Source organism: Dermacentor albipictus, chromosome 10 (assembly GCF_038994185.2).
Source record: "Dermacentor albipictus isolate Rhodes 1998 colony chromosome 10, USDA_Dalb.pri_finalv2, whole genome shotgun sequence".
Classification (NCBI taxonomy): domain Eukaryota; kingdom Metazoa; phylum Arthropoda; class Arachnida; order Ixodida; family Ixodidae; genus Dermacentor; species Dermacentor albipictus.
In genome coordinates, this window is record NC_091830.1 from 29968052 (window position 1) to 29993542 (window position 25491).

A 25491-nucleotide genomic window follows, 5' to 3' on the forward strand; every position below is an offset into this window, starting at 1 on the left:
ACTTCTTGTCTCTTTTTTTGGGTGATAATTAGTTCAACTACCCAGTGGCACATTTCTATTATGGAGGATTCCAAAAGAATGCTCACGTATCGAGCTTTACATTTGCGGTTGCACATACCTGTAAAGAAAGGGGTCAGGCAAGGAGACACAATCTCTCCAATGCTATTCACAGCATGCTTAGAAGTATCAAGCTATCATAATAGGATGGCTTAGGAGTGAGGACCAACGTGAATGTCTGCAACTTTCGGTTTGTAGACGGCATTGTCCTGTTCAGCAACACTGGGGACGGATTACAACAAATTATTGAGTACATTAACCAAGGAAGTTTAAACTCGTGGTTTAAGAATAATATGTAGAAGACAAAGGTAATGTTCAATAGCCTGTCAAGAGAACAAGAATTCATCATTTCCACTCAACCTCTTGAGTCTGTGTAGGGGTATGTTTACCTTAGTCAATTACTAATTACTAATACTTCTCATCATGATAAGGAAATTTACAGAATAAAGATGGGTTGGAGTGGATACGGCAGGCATTACGAAATCCTGACTGGGAGCTTACCACTGTCGTAGAAAAGCGTACAATCATTGCATTATACCGGCGCCAGCATATGGGACAGAAATTTGGAAGCCAACAAAGAAAGTCGTGAAAAGGTTAAGGACCGCGCAAAGAGCAATGGAACGAAAAATGTTGGGTGTAACGCTAACAGCCAGAAGGGAACAATGTGAATCAGAGAGCAAACGAGGACCGCCGATAATATAGTCGACATTAAGAGAACCATTAGAGAGTTACAGAATGGGTGCCAGGGAAGGGAAGCGCAGTCGAGGACGTCAGAAAATTAGGTCAGGTGACGAAATGAGCAAATCTGCAATCGAGAGTTGGAATCAGCTAGAGCAAGACAGGGGTAACTGAGATCGCTGGGAGGCCTTCGTTGTGCAGTGGACACGAAAAAAAAAAAGATAGGCCGAGCATGATACCGGATGGCCTAAGGGGTTTATTTGGCAACTACCCCTTCACCCAGGTTGTTCCAAGTTGTCTATTAGGCAACACACCCAGTGACACGTACACCCAGGGGCTCAAGGGACAGAAGAGAACATATCGAATTGGAGAAAAACAGAGATGGCTCCCGGAAAAAACTTTGCTACTCTGAGTCGATAACAGAATGAAGAGCAAGGACCAAGTTGACATGAAAGAGGCTAAATACGGATCGACGACATACCCTGATCGACGGCATACCTGGAGCGACGACATACCCGGATCAACGACATACCCGGAATGTCGGGGAAGTTATCTGATGAGAAACAGACGGATGGGCATCCTCAGCAAGAATTAACCTAATGACCTCTTAAATAGCCACTACCGTAGGAACAAAAGGATTTACGAAAGTTTGAAGTCCCGATAAATCCATTCATACAAATTATCATTCTAATGCTTCTTTTATTTAGCGTTCTCACTGAAGGTTTAGAAGAAGCAGTAGAAGTAGACGACAGTAATGAATATTCCAAATTTCTAATTAGTGTTTCTTTTTAGGTTCGACCAGTTGTATTCAAGAGTCATCCTATATTCCTGGTCATTCATCCATAGTGAGTATGAGGCACTCGTAGAAAAAAAAGAAAAACTAGCCAACGCACGCGTTTGTATTAAGTTTAATCGTGTGGTTTTCGTAGTTAGCGACAACCGCCTCGCTTGCAAATGAAGGAGGACGCATAGAAGGCGCGCAATCGCTCTTTTCTGCTCAAGGACAAACGCTGCCACTCAAGAGACAACTTCGCACTGCGTCCCACGTGCCAGGCCTTAATTATCTCGTTACTCGGCCACGTTGCTGTGCAATCCAGACGAGCCGGTAGACGCGCTGACACCGTGCCGTCGATAGCTCAGTTGGTAGAGCGGTGGACTGTAGAGGTTACATTCCAAGCGGACATCCATAGGTCGCTGGTTCGAATCCGGCTCGATGGACTGAATGTATTTTTTCCTTCTTTATAATCCTGCACACTTGTTTGACATTGTGTACCAATCAAAATAAAAAATATCTATTCGTGTAGAACAAACACAGGCGCTTTGAGCACAAATGATGTTGCATGTTATACCGCGTGTTTCAGAGAACACTCAAAATTTTGTATAAAGGTTTGCAGTGGCAGATAGCAGAATTCTAGCTCATGAGATGGTCATCTCGAAGAGGCGGGCATTATGTGCAAGAAAATGTATATTAAGGTAATAAATTAACTAATTATGTTTTGAACTAATTACGTTACTGCCCAAGTAGCAATTTACAAATTGTAGCCGTGTTGTTCGCAAAGCAGATCCACTTGGAACGAATTCTCAGGACGACAACCTTTTCGAGATGTTGTCGTCCAGATGCATTGGTGCTTGAATGCATAAAACTACGTTTTGATAAGAAAGTAACTGGAGTGCCAATGCATAATTCTCCGCAAAGTTTGGGAATGAATATCTCGAAACTGGTGTCATCCTGAGAATTCGTTGCAACTGGATCCGCCTTTCAAACTCCACGGATATAATCTGTAAATTGCAAAGTGGACCATAAAATAGTTAGTCAAAAGTTATTTAGTGACGGTCTGTTAATTAGTCAGTTATGCATTTCAATTTCTTGTGCAAGTAGTGCCCGCCAGTTCGAGTAAACTACCTAATGAACTAGAACTGTATTATCCGTCGCAGCAAACCTTTGAGAATTTCTGAAAGTGTTCGCTGAAACACCCTGTTTGTGCAACTGAAATGCTGCCAAGGAAAAGAAAACGCAACCACAGACGGCAGAGGATGATATTGCAATGAAGTTCACCACATGCACGACACAGCGTATAAAAACATAAACACAGATCTACATAACGTAACCTATCATATACATTACTGTAGCAACGTATAACGTCAACACATTTAGCAATAATGCGAGCGTCCAGGTCAGAAAAAAAGAAAGAAAAGAAGTTCCCAGGTTGCACTGGATCCGCATAACGTTTTTCCCACGTTTATGCGACGGGAGTATAATTATAACTGCCGCCCAACATGGCAGAATGCACACGAAAAGCCTCGAAACGTCATAGAAGACATTTTTAATACCGAATTAAACCTAGTGGGTTTCGTAGAGTGCCCTTTGCCTCCTTGACCTTGAGTGACCTGCGCAAACAATAGCACCCAGTGCGACGCCTTCAGGATGGGCGCAGTGTACTGTTCGCATGCGCTAGGGCGTGAAAATCACGCGGATACTTAGTTAAGATTACAGGCATGCGCTCCCTACGAAAACCTTCGCTAAGGCTACTGCGCCTTTCCCTGCTTAGAGTATTAAGAGAGAATTTATGATATCTGCAAGAAGAAAAGCAGAGCAGCAATTGGGGCTTACTATAACCACCCTTGATATTGGCGTCTACACTTTGCGCAATAACATTTTGTTTGGTGTACGTACATCAACAGCACGCAGTGTATTTGCATTGGCTTAAAGAAGGCTGCGTTCTTCCAAGAGGATTTGCATTAACTTTATATTCTGACGTGTTCTGTGAAGATTACGGTAAATTTCTGTATGCAATGCAGCTTAAAACTGCCGCATTTTGTCATTCCTACTGCACACCTATGCATTGGAAGAAATTTTCCGGTTGTAAAAGTTATCCTGTTCCCACACTCACATATCGGCCATTCTCGTTGCGGTGCAGATTACCGGCTCTGGCATTGCGCGGGTGAGCTCTATGTCGCGGGTTCGATTCTCGTCGCGGAGACAGCAGTTGAACGGGAGCAAAGTGAAAAAAAAGAGTTCGTTAGGTGCATCACTTTCTCTATTTATCCATAGGGTGATGTCGTCCGCATAGATCGTATCTTTTAGATCCCGTAAGTCCCGTATGGATAAATAGAGGAAGTGACGCCTACATAGAAGAAACGCTGCAAAAGGCCATCAATAGAATTGAAGAGCACTTAGAAAAAGCCGGACTTAAATGTTCAGCTACGAAGTCGGAGGCTCTCTTCATCAGTCCACAGAAAATGCGAAAGAAAATTCCTAACCACGGGATAAAACTCATGGTTAATGGGGACGCAATTCCAAACGTAAAAGCTATACGAGTGCTGGGCATGCACATTCAGGACAATCTAAGAAATACGGAAACGATTAGAAAGCTTGAAATGAGCGTAAGCCAAACTTGTCGACTCCTCAGAAGAATCGCCAACAAGAAGGCAGGCATGAGGGAGGCTAACCTATTAAGGATAGTACAGTCCTTCGCGATCAGCAAGATCACATACGCAACGCCGTACCTTAAACTAACAAGGGCCGAAAAAAACAAAATAGAAATCCTCATCAGGAAAGGAGTTAAAACAGCCCTAAACCTTCCACCATGCACCTCTACGCACAGGATATTAAACATGGGCATTTCCAACACCCTAGAAGAGTTGATTGAAGCCACACTAGTCTCCCAGCAACAGAGACTAATGAGAAGCAGGGGTGGTCTGAGACTTTTAGAGAAACTAGGATACAAAACTAGCAACAAAGTAAGAAACACGGGAGCCATTCCGTCGCAAATCAGAGATAGGATACGCATACCACAACTCCCGAAGAATATGCATCCCAGTCACCATCAGGATAGGAGGAAAGACAGGGTTAAAGCACTACAAAAATCACTAGATAAAAAGCAAGGGGTTTTCTACACGGATGCAGCAGAATATGAAAGCAGACCAGGTTTTGTCTCAGTGACGACACAGGCTAACGGTGAGAACTCAAAGAGCTGCAGTACCCCGCAAAACAGAGTGGAGGTTGCAGAGGAGGTGGCCATAGCCCTAGCTTTGACTCAAAAAGGGGTCAAAATCATAGTGTCAGATTCCAAAACAGCCATCAGGAATTATACAGCAGGGAGAATCTCCAAAGAGGCGCTCAACATATTGGAGAAAGGACCAATTCCAGAAGAATTAGTAAACCTTATATGGACTCCTGCCCACGAAGGCTTGCCCGGCAACGAGAAAGCGCACGCATTGGCCCGAGAGCTTATTTACCGGTACACCAATGCAGCTTCTCCAGCCAGGGAGCCCCTACAAAAAGAAGAAGGCATAAACACTTACAGCGAAATTCTCGCTTATTATAGAATGGGAAGGAAAACACTGCCAGAGGCGCATAAGAAACTAAGTAAGCAAGAAGAAATAACATGGAGGCAACTGCAAGCGGGGGTGATCTGCAACCCCTACATACTGAAGAGATGGCACAATAACATTGAGAACATGAACTGCAAACACTGCGGGGCAAAGGCGGACATGATCCACATAATATGGACATGTCCTAGATACAATAAACCAGACAGGGATAGACAATCCTGGGAGACTTTAATGACCAGCTCTAAGGAAGATGATCAAAGAGAAGTCATCCGCATGGCCCTGGACACCGCTGAGCTCCAAGGAGCATCAGCCAGCTGAAAAGGGAGGAGCAATCCGAAGAGACAGGAAGACTCCTGACTCTTCGGGGCTCTTTTTGCGGGTGCCAAGAAACGTTATTCCTCTCTCTCTCTCTCGTTAGGTGCACGCTAAGGAACCTTATGTGGTCAAAATGATTCTGGAGTCAAGTATTTTAGGCCGCGCTTCACAACCAAATCGTGGTTTTGGCGCGTAATGCCCCAACATTTCGTCATATTATTCCTCGTTGCACTGGACGCGCGTTTTGAGCGTCTCGCAGTAACGAGGATCGTGTTTAATTATCGGTTGTACCCACAAGGAATTGAAGCTCGAAATGATAACTGCTTACGCGATCGCCTTTTCTTTACCTTATAAAAAGGGATAAAAAGACTTGGCTGAAGGCTTAGCTTGGTTAAGCCTGGAAGATTGCGAAAGCAATACCCTTGGCTGCGCCTTGGTTCGGCTGATGGTGTGGACATGGTTGCCCTTTGTTAAACTTATGGCTATACATCATCCGACATAGCGCAAGGCAGCGCGCCGACCACTGCGAGGAGCCGAGCTGTAGAACCATTTATCCTCCTAACGTGACGTCACACCAGCGAGCGCCCTCTCTCGGTAGCGCCGCAGCAGCGGCGCGCAAGGCTTCGCCTCCACCATCGATGCCGCGAGCTGGGGCCCCGTCTCTCGGTCTGGCGTGACGTCACATGGTCACGTGACGCGCAGCAGTGTAAGGAGGCGCCACGACCACCGATGGGCCGAAAGTGCGAGCAGTATTGCTTTCGCAATAAAAAATTGGAGGACCGTTAAACCACGCCTCTAAGAGTGGAACGCGACAGCGCTCAAAGAACCGTGACTGGTTCCCACGCTTCCCGGCAACTTCAGCTTACGTAACCGTAATGTTTGCCGGGAAACGCCGGCGGCGTACGCTACGCACGAAGGCCAGCTTTCCGGTAGAAACACGGCGGCTTGTGTGGTCCAATCTCGGAGTTTGCGCAGAGCCACACGAAATCCCAAACGTCAGCTGGAAAAGGGGTCTGTCTTTGAGTTTCCGCATTACAGAATTGTTTTCTCGTATATTCAAATTAAAGTCCGACGCTATCGTGTCTGTAGGTTCTGTGTAAGTCCTACTTTATGAATTTTCTGAAGCATTTTACTTTGAGAAATCCAATCAGTTCAGTAACGCCTCTGCGCCACACCGAGGGCCTGCGTCGTTCGGGATGATTTTTCTCTCACTGACAACGCCGTCGACGCCGACGTAGGATTTTCTGCGACACGGGGCCCTTAATGCTATCACGTCAATAATTTGGGGCTGTATATCCTTTAATATTCAATTACATTTTAACCGAAGTACGCAACGTCTCTCAGAATTAGGAAAAAAAATTTATTGGAGGTGCTGGGTATCGATCCCAGTACCTCTCGCATGCTAAGCGAGCGCTCTACCATCTGCGCTACACCCCCGACAAGGAATACCGGTAACGCAACGGGCTTTTCCCTCCGAACCGCTTTCCGCGTAAAGCTACGTCTAGCGCAGAGACCGAAAACTCCCGGAGGCAACCGGTTCCCACGAGAACGACGTCCTGCATTCGAATCACTTTCATGGGCGAGAGATGTCAACGAGAAATGTAGGGCGGGGGAAGCTTACTTGCTTATGGAGAAGTTTGCAAACATCTGTTCGTGCGGTTAACTAAGGGCGCGCTTCAAATCTTGTTGCCCCGACTTGCACTTCTTCCGATGAATACCGGGATGGATGGATGGATGGATTGATTGAGTGATTGATAGAGATATATTGGTTGATAGTGTTTATGGCCAAAAGCATCAAACAGGCAGCATGGTATACGCTTACTTGTGGACTGGGAAATAATATTGACTTGCCGGGTTTTCCGCACCTAAATTTCACTACACGAGCATTTTCGCATTCCGCCCCCCTCGCAAAGCGGTGCCGTCGCCGTCCCGAATCGAACTCACGACCTCTTTCTCAACAGCATAACGATGACCATTCAGCCACTTGGGCGCCGAGCCGGTCACCGAGTGTCACTTTGAAACCGGCTATCACCCAAAACACGTCATTTGCTGCAGACGCACTGCAAGTGAGTGTGTTCTTGCCAGTCCACGCCAGTGGACACCTCAAAGTGTCTTTATCGGCCCGGTGCGATACCTTAGACTCACGCGGCCAACTAATCTCTGGGCGAGCAGGAGGCAGGTCAGCGTTAGATTTCGCCGACGCTCACTCCCGTCAGCTTTCCGGGACTCCTCCTTGCTGTGGCAGATTAGCATATCACCACTTCGAGAGGTCAAGAAACTCTAAGACACGTCGAAATAGCGAGGTCGAGGATATGGAGTAAAATACTCATAGGGATTGCAGAAAATACCGCGGTGCGCTCTATTCTTTTCCCGTTCAAAGAGCAACGAATAAGATTTGCTTCTAATTTATTTATTCATTTATTTATGTGCATATTCTAAAGGCTCGGAGGGGCAACTGTGAGTGGTGGTAGGTATAGCGTATAAGTAGTGATAGGGGGGGGGGGGCAACCAACTTGAAATTTTCCAACGTCACATATAACAGCGACGAAGGCAGGAAGGTGGTTCCAGTCGTCGTCGATCGGCGGTACTAATGCGTGAAATTAAGCGTTCATGCTGCGTTTCTGAACCGGTCCCTAATCTACAATGGGTGGTCAGTGCGAGATGAAATGTCGGATGGACGTAGGAACAACTTATTTTTTTAAGGTCAAGATTAGTGCAGTAAATCTTAGCGCAGTAAAGCAGGGTTAACATCTTCAGCTTACGTTAATCTCCTTCTCTATCTCTTTGTGGCACTACGTAACGTGTATTTTCATCCATACAGTTACGAATGGTTGGATCGATGGATGCTGTGAGCGTCCTTTTTGAAACGGTGAGATGGGTTGCGTCCCCAACCTGTTGTCCTTATTTTGCGTAATCTCCTACCTATCTTTAAAGAGTACACACGAATGATTCCCAGCATCAAACTTTCTGGTCCGTTTTTCAAAGTTTGTTTTTATGCGTGTCGGTTGGATGGATGTATTCTATGAGCGTCCCCTTTGAAAAGAGCTGGTGGGTTGCGCCCCTTAACCCAAGGATATCGAGGAGGCCAGAAGAGGTTAAACCTGGGCAGATATCTCCACATTATAAAACATGTTCCATCGTTTTCCTAGCTTTATCGCAGAAAGCACATGCTTCTTCTTCCTTGGTGTACCTCGCTTTATAACTACGCGTTCTAAGGCATACCGATATCGCTACGAAAAGTAATTAGCCTCCCATTGAGTTATCGTAAATTGATTCTTTGCTGATTTCGTTTTTTTCTTTTAGTTAATTACTCACTGCAGGTTTCTTTTCCATTGCCGCCACCCATGAGCTTATCTCAGCCTCTATGACTTTCAGCTTGACGTTTTTTGTTGCCATGTAGCTCACCATACCGGTCGCGTAGTTGCGGTAAGCTTCCTAGTTCTTTTCCTCTTCTGAGTGTCAATGTTTTTGCTGGACAAATACCTTAACACTCTGATAATCATGACTTATTAGGATCCCCTTTGAAACAGGGTGGTGACAAATATTCAGCTAGCCTACTTGAGTTCTGAAGGTATGCTATACATGCTTTTCGTGCTAGCATTTTCGCGTAATCTCTTTTATCTTATTGCGTTTGTTCAAAACTTCTTTATCTACCTTGTACCGCTACCTACGCCTGTAACAGTTCTGGTCGCATCAATCTCTTACCTGGTTTTTTGCCACCAATACTCATAATGACGCTTGCTTATTTCGACTGCAGACCGGTTGATGCTTCCGTACACTTTAAATCCACGCGCTCCTGGAAAACGTAAGGTACCTACGAGTCTCATTGGATGAATTCCTTCGCATTCCATTGGCATGTGCTGAGTGGTCTCTGTATTTTTGCTGCAGCTTACACATGCCTCATCTAGTTGCGAATATTTGCTCCTCCGTGTTTTTGTCCTTGAAAAACCAGCTCAAGCTTCAAGTTGCGAGGCAATTCTCTTCGTGTTATCGCACGGATTTTCCCTTGCGATTTATTTCTTCTTATTCTTGTAAATATCCGTGGAGCTTATTGTGCGCACTTTTTGCATCCAATTCATCGTCTCTGTTTCTCTCACTTTCTTTTTGATGGCTCCTGGTTGACTATTTACGCTTTCAATTTCAATTTCGTTGCCAGGTCGGTAGGCAGGTTAAACTTTATTAGACAAAAAGCGTCGTTCAAGGGGGGAGGTAGCCTGTCAGGTCTTGCCTGCCAGCCACTTCACCGGCTCTTTTCACGGCTCGGAGCTGATCCGCCTGGCCGGTCCCGGCGAGGCGGGAGCGGCCATGAGATAGTAGTGGGGAGGGTCCTTCCGGCAGTCCCAGATAATATGGTTTAGTGTGGCAATCTCTCCACATAGCTTACAGAGGAGCTCGAGGTTCCTTCGACCGTTCAGCTAGAAGAGTGGTGGGCTGTAGAGGTTGCACCCAGAGGGGACATTCATATATCGCTAGTTCGAATACAGCTGGACAAAACACACTTCTTTTAACGCGAAGCTTTCTTTGCAGCATCCCCGCCCTCCACCCCCTTCACTGCGCCTTTTTTGCTGACCGTGGCTGTCTGCTGCTACTGCTGCTGCTGCTCGTGCGTTCTCGCCGAATAGCTCACAGTCGGCGGCGGGACCTGGGAGCGATGGCACACGCTACTTTCCCGCTGCTGTGGAAAGTAAAGATGTAAATCGGGACTACGCGTGTGGGTCGCTGGCCGCTGGCGGAGAGGTTAGGACGCCACGATGAGGTGGGTGAGAGGCCTATACTCCTGTGGTGGTGCTATATGGCACGGATGAGCGTGGCCGCGTGGTCCCTACCTTGAAAGCCATCTGAGGTGGGCAAAGTGTCTAGGCATTCCGAGGTTTGGCGGCTGTATGCATATGCGATGTGTTCTCGCCGCTTAGTTCGTGTTGAAGCGGGATACAGTACGAAAGGCAACTCGCTCGCGGCTGCTACCGCGATTCCTCACGCCAGTATGTTGATAGCGAGTGTCCGCGGTCATCGAAGCGATGTGTGTTCACGTTTGCCTGTGTGCGCGTGACACCATGCTTGTTAATTCAATTACAAAGAATGCTCACATATTTATGTGGCCGATAGAACAACTATCCAAACTTCGCATAGACGTCTCGACCGTTTGTCTTTCGGGGGAAAGTGCGGCATTTATTTCTGCACCCTTTGGAAATGAGCTTCGCGCCTTCTTCATATCATCTCATTGCATGAGAAGCAAGCATCGCATCGCATTAAGAGCATTGCATTGCATTGCACAGTGAGAGCACGCTGCAAGAAGCCGTGGACGCGATCGAAGACCAGCTAAACGGTTCCGGTTTGATCTGCTCACCGAGCAAGTCATAACTGCTGGTGTTACTAAGAGCGAACTTAACAAGAGCGAACCAAGAAGACTTAAGAAGAGCGAAGCGAGGGATTACGAGGCTATCGGTATCGTGACGAGGAACGGCCAAGTGATCCCGGAGGTCGACAAAATCCGGGTGCTAGGCATGATTATAGACAAACGACGGTGCAACGGCGAGACCATTTCCCGCCTCACAGCCAAGATTACCAACGCAATACGTCTCATCAGACGGGTCACCAACCACAAGGCCGGGATGAAGGAGCAAAGCTTGATTCGGCTTGTGCACTCATTCGTAATCAGCCACGTCACCTACGGTTCAGCCTTCCACAAATGGTTGCAGTGTGAAAAGAATAACATCAATGCCCTTATACGACGAACTTACAAGGCGGCACTCGGACTATTCAAGTGTATGAACACCAACAAGCTCCTGAGCCTGGGGGTACACAATACCCTCGAGAAAATTGCGGAAGCGCAAAGGACCGCCCAGCTGGAGCGGCTCTCTATGACCGAAGCCGGCAGGCGCATACTTCAATACTTCGGCTTCCCGCCCGGGGCGAAAAAGGCGAGTAGCGACGTTCCTGTCCCGGATGGGACCCGGCGCAGGATTCGGGTAGACCTCGATCATGCCGAGAAACATGAACCCGGAGTTTAACAAGGGGAGAAGAGCGGCGAGGGCCAAGGCCCTCATCGACTTTCACGCAAAGGACGAGCACGCAAGGTTCGCGGATGCGGCAGAATATCAGGGAGACAGCGCGGCGTTCGTAGCTACTGTCATCGAGGCGTCGTCCGGCGCGCGACGCGGGCAGCGGCGAGCTTACGGGTCCGAGAGGCGTGTCAGGCAGGAAAAGATGGCCATTGCCCTGGCCATTGCCGACCCCGGGTGCCAGACGGTGTTGTGGGATTCGCGAAGTACAGTGTGGAATCATGCCAAGGGCAAAGTTTGTGGTGAGGCTGTGCGCGTTCTGTGCTCTACTCACCTGCCAGGAGAGAATAGGTATGTTAAAATGAAGTGGTTCCCGGCGCACGCGGGCAACGATACATCGTAGAAGCACGATAACCACAATGAGACGGCAGACGCAGTGGCGCGAGCGCTAACCAACCGCGCCACTGCAACCGACCGTCCAACATTGTGCAGTGTCAAGGACCGCATGACGACGTTCAAAGAACTTAAACAGCTTCACCGTCTGGCTCGGAGGACTTTCCAACCCCCGCACCCGGGGCTGAACGGAGCGCAGGTGGTGCTGTTCAGACAATTACAAGTTGGTGCCTTACCCACCCCAGTGTTAGGAATCATCTCTACCCGAAAGTATATGTAAGTGATGTGTGCTGCGTGTGCCAGTGGGAGAGGGCCACCCTGACGCACATCGTATGGGATTGAACCAAGTTCCCCGACGAAGCTTCGACAAGTACAACGATTCCGCCGCGACTCGTGGCTGCTGCGGAATGCTACGACCACGAAATCCAAACCTGAGCCGTCCAGCAGGTCTCGGCGGCTCTTGAAAGACAAAGGCCGAGCGAAACTGACGGGACTGTCCCCGTGAGGGCGACCGACCGCGGGAGTAACAAGCGCTGGAGTTGAGTAGAGGCCACTTGCATTGAAGACGTCCGGGGCCAACGTCGCGGCGCCATTTGGTCATGGTGTCGTTCTGCAGGCGCGGTGGTAGTCCAAGCATTGTCGAAATCAGTTCGGACTGTAGTCTTCAATTTGAAGTTACATTCGTAGGCCGAGGAACAAAGTCGCCTTTATCGGGGAATCCTATAAGTCTACGTAATTTTCGTCAGGGTAGTACGTATATGTATGTGCGCGTGGTCATTATATCATGTGTGCATGCGTTTATGTGTATATTCACAATGCAGAAAACCATGATTTTTTTCCATTCCCAACGTGCAGCCTGGAATTCTGAAGTATGTTTCGGTAGTCTCGTGGTCAAACACACACATCAACTTTCAAAGGGCCAATGCTTTAGCTATCCAAAGGATAAAATTATATTTGCCAGATATAAAAAAACGCTCACGAAAGACACAAAAATACTGTGTGCCGTCAAAACAGAAAGCAATTAAGTTAGAACATAAGTTCGTGATTTTCATTGTTATGAGTGCAAAAGAATATTTAAAAGCATAATTATAGCAGACCAAAACACAAGAAGCGAATTTTTGATGTCGCCAACAGGACAGTGCGCCCAGTAATTTCATCCAAATCTTCCGGTGGCTTCACTCCAGCATTGCCTTGGTTTGAAATCGACGAGACACTTTAAAAATGTCAGGACGTTTGCTGCCACCAGTCCTCCCAGTCTTCCTGCTGGAAGACTTGGAGCTCTCTATGCTTCCGGTCTTGGACTTCTTGCGTAATATCCCCCGTACGAGGGTTCGTTTCATGTGATTCATTGACATCCTGGATAAGTCTGAAGCGCGCCTTGCCACGATTCGTGCTTCTTCCACCACTGTCGTGCGTGGCAGGACGCGAATGACGAGCAGGGAGACGAAGGGGAAAAGTCCCGCGACGGCGAACATCATGTCTTCGTGTCCGGCTGGCTTCAGCACGAGGGTCATTGCCGCGCACACGGTCGCGACACGCCCGAAGGCAAACGCCCAGCAGAAGACACCGGCTCGCACTGCCGATGGAAAGAGTTCCAGGACGTAGGTGTAACAGTGTACAAGGATTGCGTTAGAGACACCCTTGGACAGGACGAGTAAAGTCTTTGTGATCATGCCGTATCCACCGCCCACCGCCACACTCAGCGCGCATTGTATGGAGCCCGTCAAGAGGAAGCACACGCTCAGCACTCTGACGAGTGCGACGCCGGTGATCAGGAAGTGCATCCCCGCGTACGTCGCCAGTGTGATGACAACCGTGAAGCACGGGATCCAAAATTCGTTATACGACGCTGTCGAAAAGGCGCCGAGGTAAAATATAAAAGACATGGAGAAGCAAACGGCAAACATGGCCAACGCTCAACGCCGGAGGGAGCGATAGTCGACCAAGTCTTCCATGTCCGCACCATCGCGATTTGCGTTGTTCTTGATCTGTTCTCTCAGCTTCTCCACGAGACAGGCCGTGACGGGAAGTGGGACATTGTTGGTTTCGGCAGCCTCCATCATGACTGCTTCAGCCACGTCCAGTCTTCCTTTCGCGACGAGCCATCGGGGCGACTCTCGAGCGGTAGACAAAGCCGGGAGCAGGAGAGTCATCGGGGCCAGGAACATCACCTGCTTCAGACGCCAGTCGATGACCACCGGTTTGACGATGACACTCCAGACCTCACATAACATCATGCCCAGAACCGCCAGGAGGAGCAATTGCTGAGGCCTGTGCGCGTGCGTCATCACCTCGAACGGTATGAGGCAGGTAAAAATCATGTGTACCGAGACACTGGCCCCGGTAAGGAAGCGCACCACAGCGTACCACACGTAATTTGTGGCCACGATGGTGCACACCGTGCAGGTCACTAACGCTGCGGCGGAGGACAGTAGCATGGCTCTCCTTCCGACATAGTCAACGAAGACTCCGGCTAGGATGAGGGCAACGACCGCGCCGGCGTTCTGCAGCGCGCAAGAGCGGCCGGAAGCAAGCGTCGGTCGCATACCATGTTCCAAGAGCTCACCGCACTGGTCTCGACCGTCCGAACATCGTAGTCCCACTCTTCACAGGGCACGTCGCGTAGGTCGCTGGTGTCTTGGATGCATCGGCTGTACCACTCGTCAGCTCTGGTTAGTACAGCGCCACTCTTGCGATGCTCAGCGGAATCGATGTGGTCAGCGGGTGGCTTGCAGCGTTCGTAAATACGGCAGCGGCTGAAGCGTCCATCGGCCTCGATCGGTATGGCAATATTTTTCCAATCGGCTGCAGAGTTGTTGAAACCGGCGAGCGGCTTGCACCAATGGTCGATGTCACCTGTGACAAGGGAGATCACCATGGCTTGGGAATTAACCGAGAACAGTCCCAGAAGAATGAGAACGAGCATCCTCGTCTGGAAGGGGCCGTGACCAAAGGCTTCCTCGCAGTCAAAAGACTCGCTTGTTTGGAGATCGGCGCCGGCCAGCCGCTGGGGGAGGACGACGTTCATCGCCTGGTTCTCAGATGTAGCTCTTTGGGTTCAGTAGTGTTGTGCGGTGTCCAAAGAGACGATTCAAAGAGACAAGAGCTAGCGGTGCGGAGGGGCCGAAACGAACACTTCTTCTTCATCAGCTCGCGCTCTTCACAGACTATTACAGTGTCGCGCGCCTTTGTACGGCGTCGGCATCTCCGCTTTATACTTGGCGAACAGAAAATAGTTAATTTCGTTTCAACCTTTAATAAGGCGAGTACCATAATTATCCTAGGAACGTGTCCTACTAGTCTGGTGTGCTCTTATCTGAATGTTATTCCATTAGTTTCTTTAAAAAGAATATTCGGTGGAGCTCCTGTCTTGATCAATGCAGGCGTTCATGCGAATAACACCGAAGCAATGTAGGGACACACTGTCTGCTTGCATTCTTCCCTTTTGTGTAGTCGACTTGGCTCAATTTTCTGGTACGGACACCTTCACTTTTTTGTTGCTCAACGATCAACACTCACTGCGCGCTATTGTTCCATTCGGTTCATTTCACCACTTTCTTCACTCTCGGCTGTTTCTTATTCTGGCTTTTCCACCCCTCTGCGGTTGACTACTAAATTTTTATGACGCCGATATGCAACTCCTCGGCTCTTCTTTTGCTTCTCTACCGGGCCGCCTGCTCAGTGGCACATACCTATTGTGGAGGATGTTCACATACTTAGTTTCACATTTGCATTTGCACATAGCGAACGGACAAAGCGGACTATTCGGGCACATACCCAGTGACACATGCCCAGTTGCACATATTCAGTGGCCCAAGTCGTCTATCCTTGCACATAACTAGTCGCACATACCCAATGTCCCAAGGGGTCTGCTCCAACATTACCTATTCGGAGAATGAACAAAATGGCGCGTGCACATACCCAGCGGCCAAGAGGGATGGGGGAACACTCCTAATGTGAGAAAGCAGTGAGGCCGGTCGGAAAAGCTTTGTCTGTGACCTGGTACACTGCGCAGTCAAAAGTGAGGATGGGAAAGGCCAAGTTGACGTAAATCATGTGTGAAGAAGAAGACGCGCCTCGCGGCACAGCCGCATCGCCAAGGCGCGGCTCGTTTCTGCTCGCGCTGTTAATTGCTGGCGTCCGTTTGGACAGTGCTTCGGGCTGCCTCGCCGTTCCCGGTTGCTGTGTGTAGTGTTGGTCAGCAGAAGAACGAGACAGATGTCAACCCATATCACACCAGACGCAAGACTCTTTGTTCATGCGAGCACCCATATATATACCGGGGCAACAGTGGTGCCATTTCTCTATGACTTTGATAGTTATGCAACTGAGGGCACCTAGTGTCGCCCTACGACACTACATCTACCCCTTCCTTAATACAGACATATTCACAAGCCAGTCAGTGTTTATATCCAAGCACATAGTCCTGCAACCTTGCCGGTGGTCTTCTGTCTCTTGTGGACCGACGAAACGCTGGCGGCTCGCCAGCAGTTTCAATGACAACGGAAGCACTGTCACCATCTTCTGAAGCAAGGCTTGCATGTACTGGACCCTGTGGCTGTGACGGATCTGAAGATATTGACGGGGATAGCTGCAACTGCCCAGAGGTTCTGCCAGGTGTCCGTGGACTTGGCAGCGAAGAGGCTTGTACTCCGTGTAGCGGCGCAGTTTGGTAGTCGTCATCCCACCATACCGCATGTTGTGACGATGTTCCCGTTGGGACTGCAGTCAGCTGTGAGGCATTCCAAGTTCGACCGTCTTCCAGGCAGAAGGACCAACGCCCGATGCGCTTAAGGATCTTCATTGGAGGTCCAAAGCTGGGAGTACCTTTCGGACCAGGAGTTAGTTTCTTAACGCGCACATACTTCCTAACTTGGAACTGCGGTACTCGGGCTGCTCTTCGTCGGTCAGCGTACACTTTGTTTTTGCGCTGGTGCTCTTTCACCCTCTTCCGAAATGAGGACATCTCCGGAGCGGGGTCCGTGAAGAAGCTAGAGGTGGGATGTTTGATGACGTCCAAGGATGTCCTGATGTGCCGGCCATGCAGAAGCACTGCAGGAGAAAGGCCAGTGGTACTGTGAGGAGTAACTCTGAAGATCCCCAAGTACTCTGTAACAGTGTTCTTCACTGGTCGCTGCTCTAGCAAGGCCAACTGAATATAAGATTTGAGCACACGGTTGAACCTTTCCACCTGTCCCATTTGCCTGTGGGTGATACACAGCCGAGAAGCTGTGCTTGATTCGAGTCCTTTCTTGAAGGAAGGACTCGAATTCTCGGGATGTAAATTGTGGTCCATGATCCGAGACCAGTTCGTCGGGGTAGCCTTCTCGTGCAAATATTGACAGGAGGAAGTCCATCACTTTAGTGGAAGACACATCCCTGCAGAAAGCAACTTCTGGCCATTTGGAAAAATAATCAACAACCGATATTACGAGACGGCAGTCGGCTGGTGCACGCTCAAATGGGCCCACAATATCAATAGCTATCTTGCTCCAAGGTTCATCTGGAAGGGCCACTGGCTGTAGTGGAGTGGAATAGGTCTTAGCACTTTTGTCTGCCGGCTGACAGACCGTGCAGTTTCGGATGGCAGTATCTACTTGTTTGTCCAGACCTGGCCACCAGTACTTTTCACGAAGACGTTGCTTGGTCTTCACAATTCCCGGGTGCGATTCATGGGCAAGTTGAATAAACGTAGCAGTGAGCTTGGCTGGAACCACAATGCGCCTCGAGCGCATAAGCAGACCATCTGCTATTGACAATTTGTCCCGGACCTCATAGTAAGGAGTCAGTTCAGCAGTCAAAGATTTCTTCGCTGGCCATGATGTCTGAACAAAATTAACAACCGCCTGGAGTTTGCAATCCTCGGCTGTAGCAAGTCGAAGGTCATTGACATGAACTGAAGATGTGACCAGAGACACAGCTTCCTCTTCAATCTGAAGGCCATTTTCTGTGTCTGGAACAGGCAGCCGGGACAAAGCGTCTGCTACCTTGTTGTGTTCTCCACGTCTGTACTGAACTGTGAAATTGTAACGAAGCAAACGAGCGGTCCACCTTGTGATGCGAAGTGGTCGCTGTCCTGTGCTTTGTGTCGAAAGTAGAGATACTAGGGCTTGATTGTCCGTTACCAACGTGAATGGTCGTCCCCAGAGATAAGTGTGCCATTTCTCGCATGCCCACAGACACGCCAGGGCCTCCCGCTCTCCCGCTGAGTACTTCCGCTCCGTTTCTGTCAGATACTGTACGACCCATCCATCCAACATGTACGACCCATCCTCATTCCTTCAGCGGGTCAAGGATTTTGTGCGTGAGGAAGTTGCCCGCCAACTTTCTTTAGTCCCCAGAGTTCGGGATGCGAATGCAACAGTCCGAGTGTGTGGGCTGTGAGCCTGTTGTAGTACTGCTCCCAGGCCATAAGCAGACGCATCTGTGGCCACAATAACAGGGAGCGTCGGATCGAACATTTGCAGTATCTTGTGCGATGATATGAGCTTCTTTACCCTGGCAAAGCTCTTTTTCGCAGCGTCATCCCATTCAAAATGTACATCCTTACGAAGCAACCTACGCATAGGTTCTACCTCTTCAGCCAGGTGGGGAATAAACTTAGCATAGTACTCAACCAAGCCCAAAAATGAACGCAGCATGCTTGTGTCTGTGGGGGTGGCAGCGTGAACAATGGCATCAACCTTGGCTTGAAGGGGAGCTATTCCTTCCGAGCTGACGCGATGCCCAAGAAATGGTAACTCCAATGCATTAAACACGCATTTATCATTGAGCTTAAGTCCAGCTTCGTTCGGCGCAGTTGGCGATGGGAGTTCATCGAAAATGCGTTGTCCTTCCGGCCCCAAGCAGTGTAGCCAAAGAGCTCGGCGGCGGGACGCAGGCAGGTCGGCAGCTCCAGACGCAAGAAGGAAATTCTCGAAGAGGCGTATCCAGCGGGGCCATGGAATGGCTGGAGTGCCCGGGGAAGCGAAGAATAGCGGCGGCGGTGAAAGTGCTGCGTGGGTTCGAATCCCATCTTCGTCGCCAAATTGTAGTGTTGGTCAGCAGAAGAACGAGACAGATGTCAACCCATATCACACCAGACGCAAGACTCTTTATTCATGCGAGCACCCATATATATACCCGGGCAACAGTGGTGCCATCTCTCTATGGCTTTGATAGTTATGCAACTGAGGGCACCTAGTGTCGCCCTACGCCACTACACTGTGCCTTCGCATTAGGTGCCGCCAATAAACCTTTTTTCAATTGGGGGGGTGCGGGGACTCAAACCCCGTCGCTTGAAACACTGGAGCTGAGATCATGAACGCTACCGCCCGCCATGACCGATAGCTCATCCCAAACGGGACGGACGCCACAGTCCGTCACCTGCACCGGCGTTCCACAACAACGGGACCCCAAGATCTTTAGCGGTGCAGACGACGAAGACGTAAAAGACTGGTTTGCGTCATATTAACGGGTGAGCGCACACAAGTGGGATGATCCAGCCAAGTTAACCCACGTCATCTTTTATCTGGCTGGTGTTGCCCAACTGTGGTTTCACAACCACGGAAGTGACGTACCCACATGGTCAGTCTTCAAGACAACCTTTACGGAAGTGTTCGGCCGACCCGCTGTTCGCAAGCTGCGTGCCGAACAACGCTTGCGCGCCCGAGCACAGCAGATGGCAGAAACGTTCACAAGCTACATAGAAGACGTCGTGTACCTTTGCAAACGAGTCAACGCCGCAATGCCCGAAGCTGAGCGAATTCGCCATATACTGAAAGGCATCGATGACGGCGCATTCCAGATGCTCCTAGCCAGGAATCCGCGCACGGTGTCTGAAGTTGTCAGCCTATGCCAAAGTTACGATGAGTTAAGGAAGCAACGCGCTTCGACTCGGCGTCTTTCGGGAAGCGACGACATGTTGGCGAGCCTTGTCAACATGTACGACCCATCCTCATTCCTTCAGCGGGTCAAGGACTTTGTGCGTGAGGAAGTTGCCCGCCAACTTTCTTTAGTCCCCTTCACTCAGGAGCCACCTACCGTCTTCGAAACACGCTCCGCACCCTTATTTCCGAAGAGGTCGCCCAAGTTGTCCCTTCCGCACACCATCAGCCGCCTGCAGCCACGAATCTCAACTCTGCGCTGGCAGTGCAGCCTGTCGCCACGCCTATCACCTATGCGCAGCCAGTCCTGCCTGTGGCCGCGCCTCTTACGTACGCGCAGGCAGTACGCAGGCCTCCACAGGCGTCTTTCGCGGCCCAGTCCCAACCGCTGACACCGGAAGCCCATGCTGCATCTTGGACCACACCGCGAGCTAGTCCTTAAGGGACACCTGACAATCGACCCATCTGTTATTCTTGCTGCACTCCCGGACACGTCGCCCGATATTGCCGCCGTCGCCCTCAAGCGTTCGGCGACGCCTCGCGGCCCTTCCAGTACGGCAGCCAGCCATTTCCCCAATACGCCGCTCCTTCCCCCCCTACCGTACGCTCGTGCTGACATCCCAGAATTTCCTTCGCGTCGCTCGGCATCCCCTCGGCGACGCTCGCTCTCCCCAATGCGTCGGCGACCCGCACCACCTGACCAGGAAAACTGAACGTCGCAGTTCATGAGGCAAGAACTGCGCCCCATTCGAACTGTCTAAGTCCTCGCGCCTCTCCTGCTAACGTGGTCGAAATTTGTGTAGAAGGTGTTACTGCATTCGCTCTTGTGGATACCGGCGCAGCCGTTTCTGTGATGGCCGCCAAACTGTGCCTTCGCATTAGGCGCCGCCAATAAACCTTTTCTCACATGCTAGATCTAGGCCGACATACTGAAAAGTGCCTGAAGTTCTCAAAGAATGCTAATTTTATTAAAATTTCACTTTTGAGTAGCCCTTGTTGTTTATTCTGATAGACACCCTGTGGTACATGCCCATTACACATACGCAATGGGCCAACTTGTCTATTCGGATACACACTCAGTGGGTACAATCGCTGGTGTCTTGCGTACCTTCCAGAATCGGCAAACCTATTCGTATCGGGAATACAGTGTGACGAAATACTCCTCAATACGCAAGACGGCTCCTGTATTCCCCGACTGCCGAAGATACGCATCCTCGGCATGCATATAACAGCCAACGGGTGAAACATAGAAGCTTTCCGCAAAATCGAAGGCCAGGTTACAGTGGCTACCCGCCTGATCAAGCGCATTACGAACAAGCGCACGGGCATGAAGGACAGCGTCATGCGCCCGATACACTCTTTCGCACTCCGTCACATTACTTATGTGGTTGCTTTCCACAACTGGAATCTCACCGAAAGGGAGAAAACCAACACCCTTATACGCAAGACTTACAAGATGGCCCTTGGCCTACCGGAGTCCACAAGCACTGCTCTTCTGTTACAGCTGGGGGTATACAACACACTTGAGGAAATCGTGGATGCGCAAAGAGCCTCGCAACTTCAACGCATGCCCCTGGTAGCCACGGGCCGGTACATCCTGTAGAAGAGGAAGAGGTAGCGTTTGCGCTTGCGCTTACCGATCACCTCTGCTAAGTAGTGCTTAGCGACTCACAGACCGCAGTTCGCAACTACGCACGGGGGCGCATTTCCTCTGAGTCGTCAAACGTCATCAAACGACATAAGAGAAAGAATGAACAAAACAACCGCTCTAAGTCAGCCATCAATCGGTGTTAGCACGCCAATAAAATTGTCACGTGTTGGGCGATATCAAGACAAAATATTTCATGAAGTGTCATGAAGCGCTATAGAAGCATGACTGCCACTCCCTGCCCCCGTTTTCTTTATCTCGCGGGTCTCTACAAATTATCTTGTGGTTCAATCTTCTTGCTTATAATGGACTGTTGTATTTTCAAACTTCGGTGTACTATTGTCTTGTGAATTGCCGTCTCTTACGTGCAATGCAAGATGTATGTGCGTAATCCTTATTGTGGGATTCGGGTGACAACGGCCACTTTGCCTCGCATATGCTTTCCCACACAAGAAAGGCACAGAGTACACCACTGAAGTTGAGCATGAAAGGAAATTCCTTGCGTGATTAACACTGCAACCAGACCGATTGCTTACATCTGTAGTGCAACTAATGGTGGCGAGCTCGTTCTCCGTAGAGAAAACGACATCGACACCATAGCGATGCGCTAACCTTTTCAACTTATGCGACAAGCACTGGACCCAGGTGATGACGGTCAGCTTTTCTTTCTCAGTCCCTCTAGCTTCACGTATACCCTTTTCCGCTTCCTGCTCGTTTATTCCTTCGTGCAATCTTTTTACCCGACGCAGATATGACGGCTTGTGGGAACCCCGCCATCTGGTATAGGGCTACTTGCCCTGACAAGCTGTCGCTTAATTTCTGGAGGCACAACTTCAACAAAGCGTTCCTCAGGCTAGACAGAGCAATACCATTCTTGATCAACTTGGAGTGGCTGTAACGAAAATCCAGGATTGGCTTTCTGGATCTGCGCTGGTACTAGTAGCATGGGATGGTTAGTGACATCTATACAATATCGGTAAATTCCAGTCTTTCTTGAAATTTGTCCACTAAAGCCTCCAGCTGTTGTTGAACAACATCGATGCGCTTTTGCGCATACAGTAGCAACCATTACGGGTGCGTAGATGAGTGATGTGTGCTGCATACGCGTGACAACCTTTCAAGGCGACAACGACAAAGACACAGAAGAAAAGGGCGTAGGAGAGCGACCCTGAGAAAAACGTAGTGCTTGCACCTGAACAGCACTACAATATACACAACTAAGTGATAACTCTCACACAATTTCCAGGTTTTCGCTTCGGCGTTTGACCAAAGGCGAACCTGCCATGCGTGGAAGCTGCATTGATTCAGTTTCTGCTTCAAGGAAAAGAAAGCGCTGTCCAACTGTGACGGATGACACGCTATTTGCAGTAACACGTGTGCAGGGGATCCGCCCCGGTATATTTATTGCCCTAGAAAGTATATCGCGAGTGTAATAGCGTCAATATGCAATCATGTTTGAAGGCAGTCAGAACTCAATGACAGATTTCCTGTCTTTCCTTCATCTTACCGCTGAAACGATAAGTGGCTATGTAAATGCATACGCAGGTAATACGTGAGCAAAAGTGTGCTCGCTACATGCTCGTCGGAAAAGGTAAATTTATTCGGAATTGTGAAGCGCACAGCGATATTGACGAGTTTAATGAAAATATATAAATATGAGTTCAAACTGCTGTCCTGAACTCCATGCGACATGGCGTGTGCGTTAATTTTGATGAAGGGAGTACGTATACAAATTATGGCTTTGGGGTCATTAAAGCACGAGCGCGTGCGTTTATTTGAATGAGAAATGGAGCAGCAACACAAAAATAACGTTATCATCTTTTTTTTTCATCCTCAGCGCGCAGCCTGGTATTCAGGGGCAAGCTCCAGTAGCCTCCCGGCCAACAATACACAACTTTCAGAGAGTTGAATGCATTAAATCCGGAAATGAGAAAAATTCTATTTGCCACTCAAGGAAACGATTTGCAACGCACAGAAACTCGCTATGGCATGAAAACAGACAAAAAGTTGTAACATTAGCAGATTTGCGTTTTTCTTTAGGTCCAGCGTAGAGGAACACTTATGTAGCATAGCTACTGCTAATACGAACACAGGAACCGACTATATGCTGTTGCGAACCCAACACCATATGTAGAGTCACTTCGTAGTACGCTTCCAGTGGTATTCTTCAAGCACCCACTCGGAGTGAGATCGACGAGACATTTTAAATCTACTAGGACTTTTGCTGCCACTGCTCGTTACACTCTCCATTCTGGATGACTTGAAGCTCATCACGTTTGCGACCTTGCACTTATCGCGTAGCATTCGCTCCTCGAGCGCTCGCTTCATGTAATCCATATAGATCGCAATGGACTCTGAAGCGCGTCCGGCCTACATGCGAGCTTTCGCCGCCACATCGAAAATCCAATATGCTGCGCCGCCAAGAAGGCGTCGACGTAAAAAAACAAAAGACACGGAGAAGCAAATAGCGAAGGAGCCCAACGCTCGACGCCGGAGGGAGTCATAGTCGACGAAATCTGCAATGTCGTCACCCGTGGGGCCCTCGTGACTCTTGTTCTGCTCCTACAGCTCGTCCACAAGACAGGTCTGAACAGGAGGCGGGGCATTGTTAGTTGTGGCCGCCTGCAGCATGACTGGTTCGGCCGCGTCCAGTCTTCCTTTCGTTACTACTCTCGCGTGGCAGACAAAGCAGGGAGCAGGAGACCCGTTGGGATAAGGAAGATAAATTGTTTCAGGTGCCAGTCGATGACGATGGGTTTGACGATGACAATCCAAACCTCACATAACGTCAGGCCCGGAATCGCCAGGAGGAAGACTCGCTACGCCCTGTGCGCGTGAGTCATCACTTCGAACGGTATGATGCTCGTAAAAATGGCGCGAACGGCAACACTGGTCCCGGTAAGGAAGCGCACCACAGCGTGACGCACGTAATCTGCCGCAGCGAAGCTCACTACCGCTACTGCAGAATCCAGGAACATGGCTCTCCTGCCGATGTAGTCTGCGTAGTCTAAGAAGGCTCCGGCCAGGTTGAGGGAAACAACCGTGTTGGCGTTCTGCAGGGCGACAAGGGTGGCCGGAAGCAAACGTTGGTCGCACACCATGTTCCAAGAGCTTACCTCACTGGCCTCGGCCGTACTAACGTCGTAGTCCCACTCTTCACAGGGCACGTCGCGTGAGTCGTTGGTGTCCTGGAAGCAGCGGTTGTACCACTCGTCGGCTCCGGTCAGTACAGCGCCGCTCTTCCGATGTTCAGCGGAATCGCCGAGTTCAGCGGGTGGCCTGCAGCGCTCGTAAACGCGGCAAAGGCGGAAGCGTCCATCGGCTTCGATCGGTATGGCAATATTCTTCCAATCGGCTGCACAGACGTTGAAACCAGCGGGCGGCTTGCACCAATGGTCGACGACACCGGTGACGAGGGAAATCACCACGCTTTCGCAATTAGCCGAGAAGACTCCAAGAAGAATGAGGACGAGCATCCTCTTCTGGAAAGCGCCATGACCAAACGCTTCCTCGCAGTCAAACGAATCGCTTGTTCGGATATCGGCGCCGGCCAGTCGGTGGGGGAGAATGACGTCCATAACCCGGTTCTCAGGTATCGCTCTTAAGGTTTAGTAGTCTTGTACTGTATCCAAAGAGACGACTGCAGAATAGAGCTAGCTGTGCGGACCTGCCGAAACGAATACTTCTTCATCAGCGCATGCACTTCACACGCTGTCATAGTGTCGCACGCCTTTGTGCGGCGTCAGCGTTTTTGGTTACTACTTATCCAACAAAACATGGTGATAAGATCTTAACCTTTATCAATGTGATTAGAAAGTTTGGGCTAATAATTCTCCTACGGGTTGCTGGTATCTAAATGCTCTTCCATGACTCCCTTAAAAAATATCCAACGAACACCTGTGAGGAATTATGTCGACGTTAGCGTGAATCGAATTGAAGCAAAGTAGAGACCCATCTTGTCACATTTTCTTCTTAAGTGTAGCCATACTGTTGAATTTTCGGTTAACGACATTTTCTGCCCGTTTTTCTAGCTCAACGCTTATTGCTCAATGCCCGCTGCAGATGGTCTCATTCTGTTAATTTCGCTTCTTTCTCCACACTCAGCTGTTCTTGGTGTCTGCTTTTTCACTCGTCTGTAGCTGATTTCTTCTATTATATGAGGCCGCCTTCACGTCTTGTCTCCTTCTCTGCACGACTA

The 25491-nt window shown here is 49.5% G+C and overlaps 2 protein-coding genes and 2 non-coding genes across 4 annotated transcripts; 1 reads left to right on the forward strand and 3 right to left on the reverse strand.

The window, feature by feature from the left end:
• Positions 1 to 1860: 1860 nt before the first annotated feature.
• On the forward strand, positions 1861 to 1953 carry TRNAY-GUA (transfer RNA tyrosine (anticodon GUA)). The gene is made up of 2 exons: positions 1861 to 1897; positions 1918 to 1953. It is a non-coding gene; the product is annotated as a tRNA-Tyr (tRNA).
• A 4796-nt stretch (positions 1954 to 6749) lies between these two features.
• On the reverse strand, positions 6750 to 6822 carry TRNAA-AGC (transfer RNA alanine (anticodon AGC)). The gene has a single exon. It is a non-coding gene; the product is annotated as a tRNA-Ala (tRNA).
• A 6874-nt stretch (positions 6823 to 13696) lies between these two features.
• LOC139050846 (solute carrier family 22 member 7-like) lies at positions 13697 to 14808 on the reverse strand. Its single transcript, XM_070527639.1, has 2 exons — positions 14347 to 14808; positions 13697 to 14284 (listed from the first exon to the last, which is right to left on the reverse strand). The coding sequence occupies exons 1-2, from the start codon at positions 14806 to 14808 to the stop codon at positions 13697 to 13699; spliced, it is 1050 nt and encodes a 349-aa protein (XP_070383740.1).
• Positions 14809 to 24112: 9304 nt separating this feature from the next.
• Positions 24113 to 24871, reverse strand: LOC139050847 (solute carrier family 22 member 7-like). Its single transcript, XM_070527640.1, has one exon. The coding sequence runs from the start codon at positions 24869 to 24871 to the stop codon at positions 24113 to 24115; it is 759 nt and encodes a 252-aa protein (XP_070383741.1).
• Between the last annotated feature and the right edge of the window lie 620 nt (positions 24872 to 25491).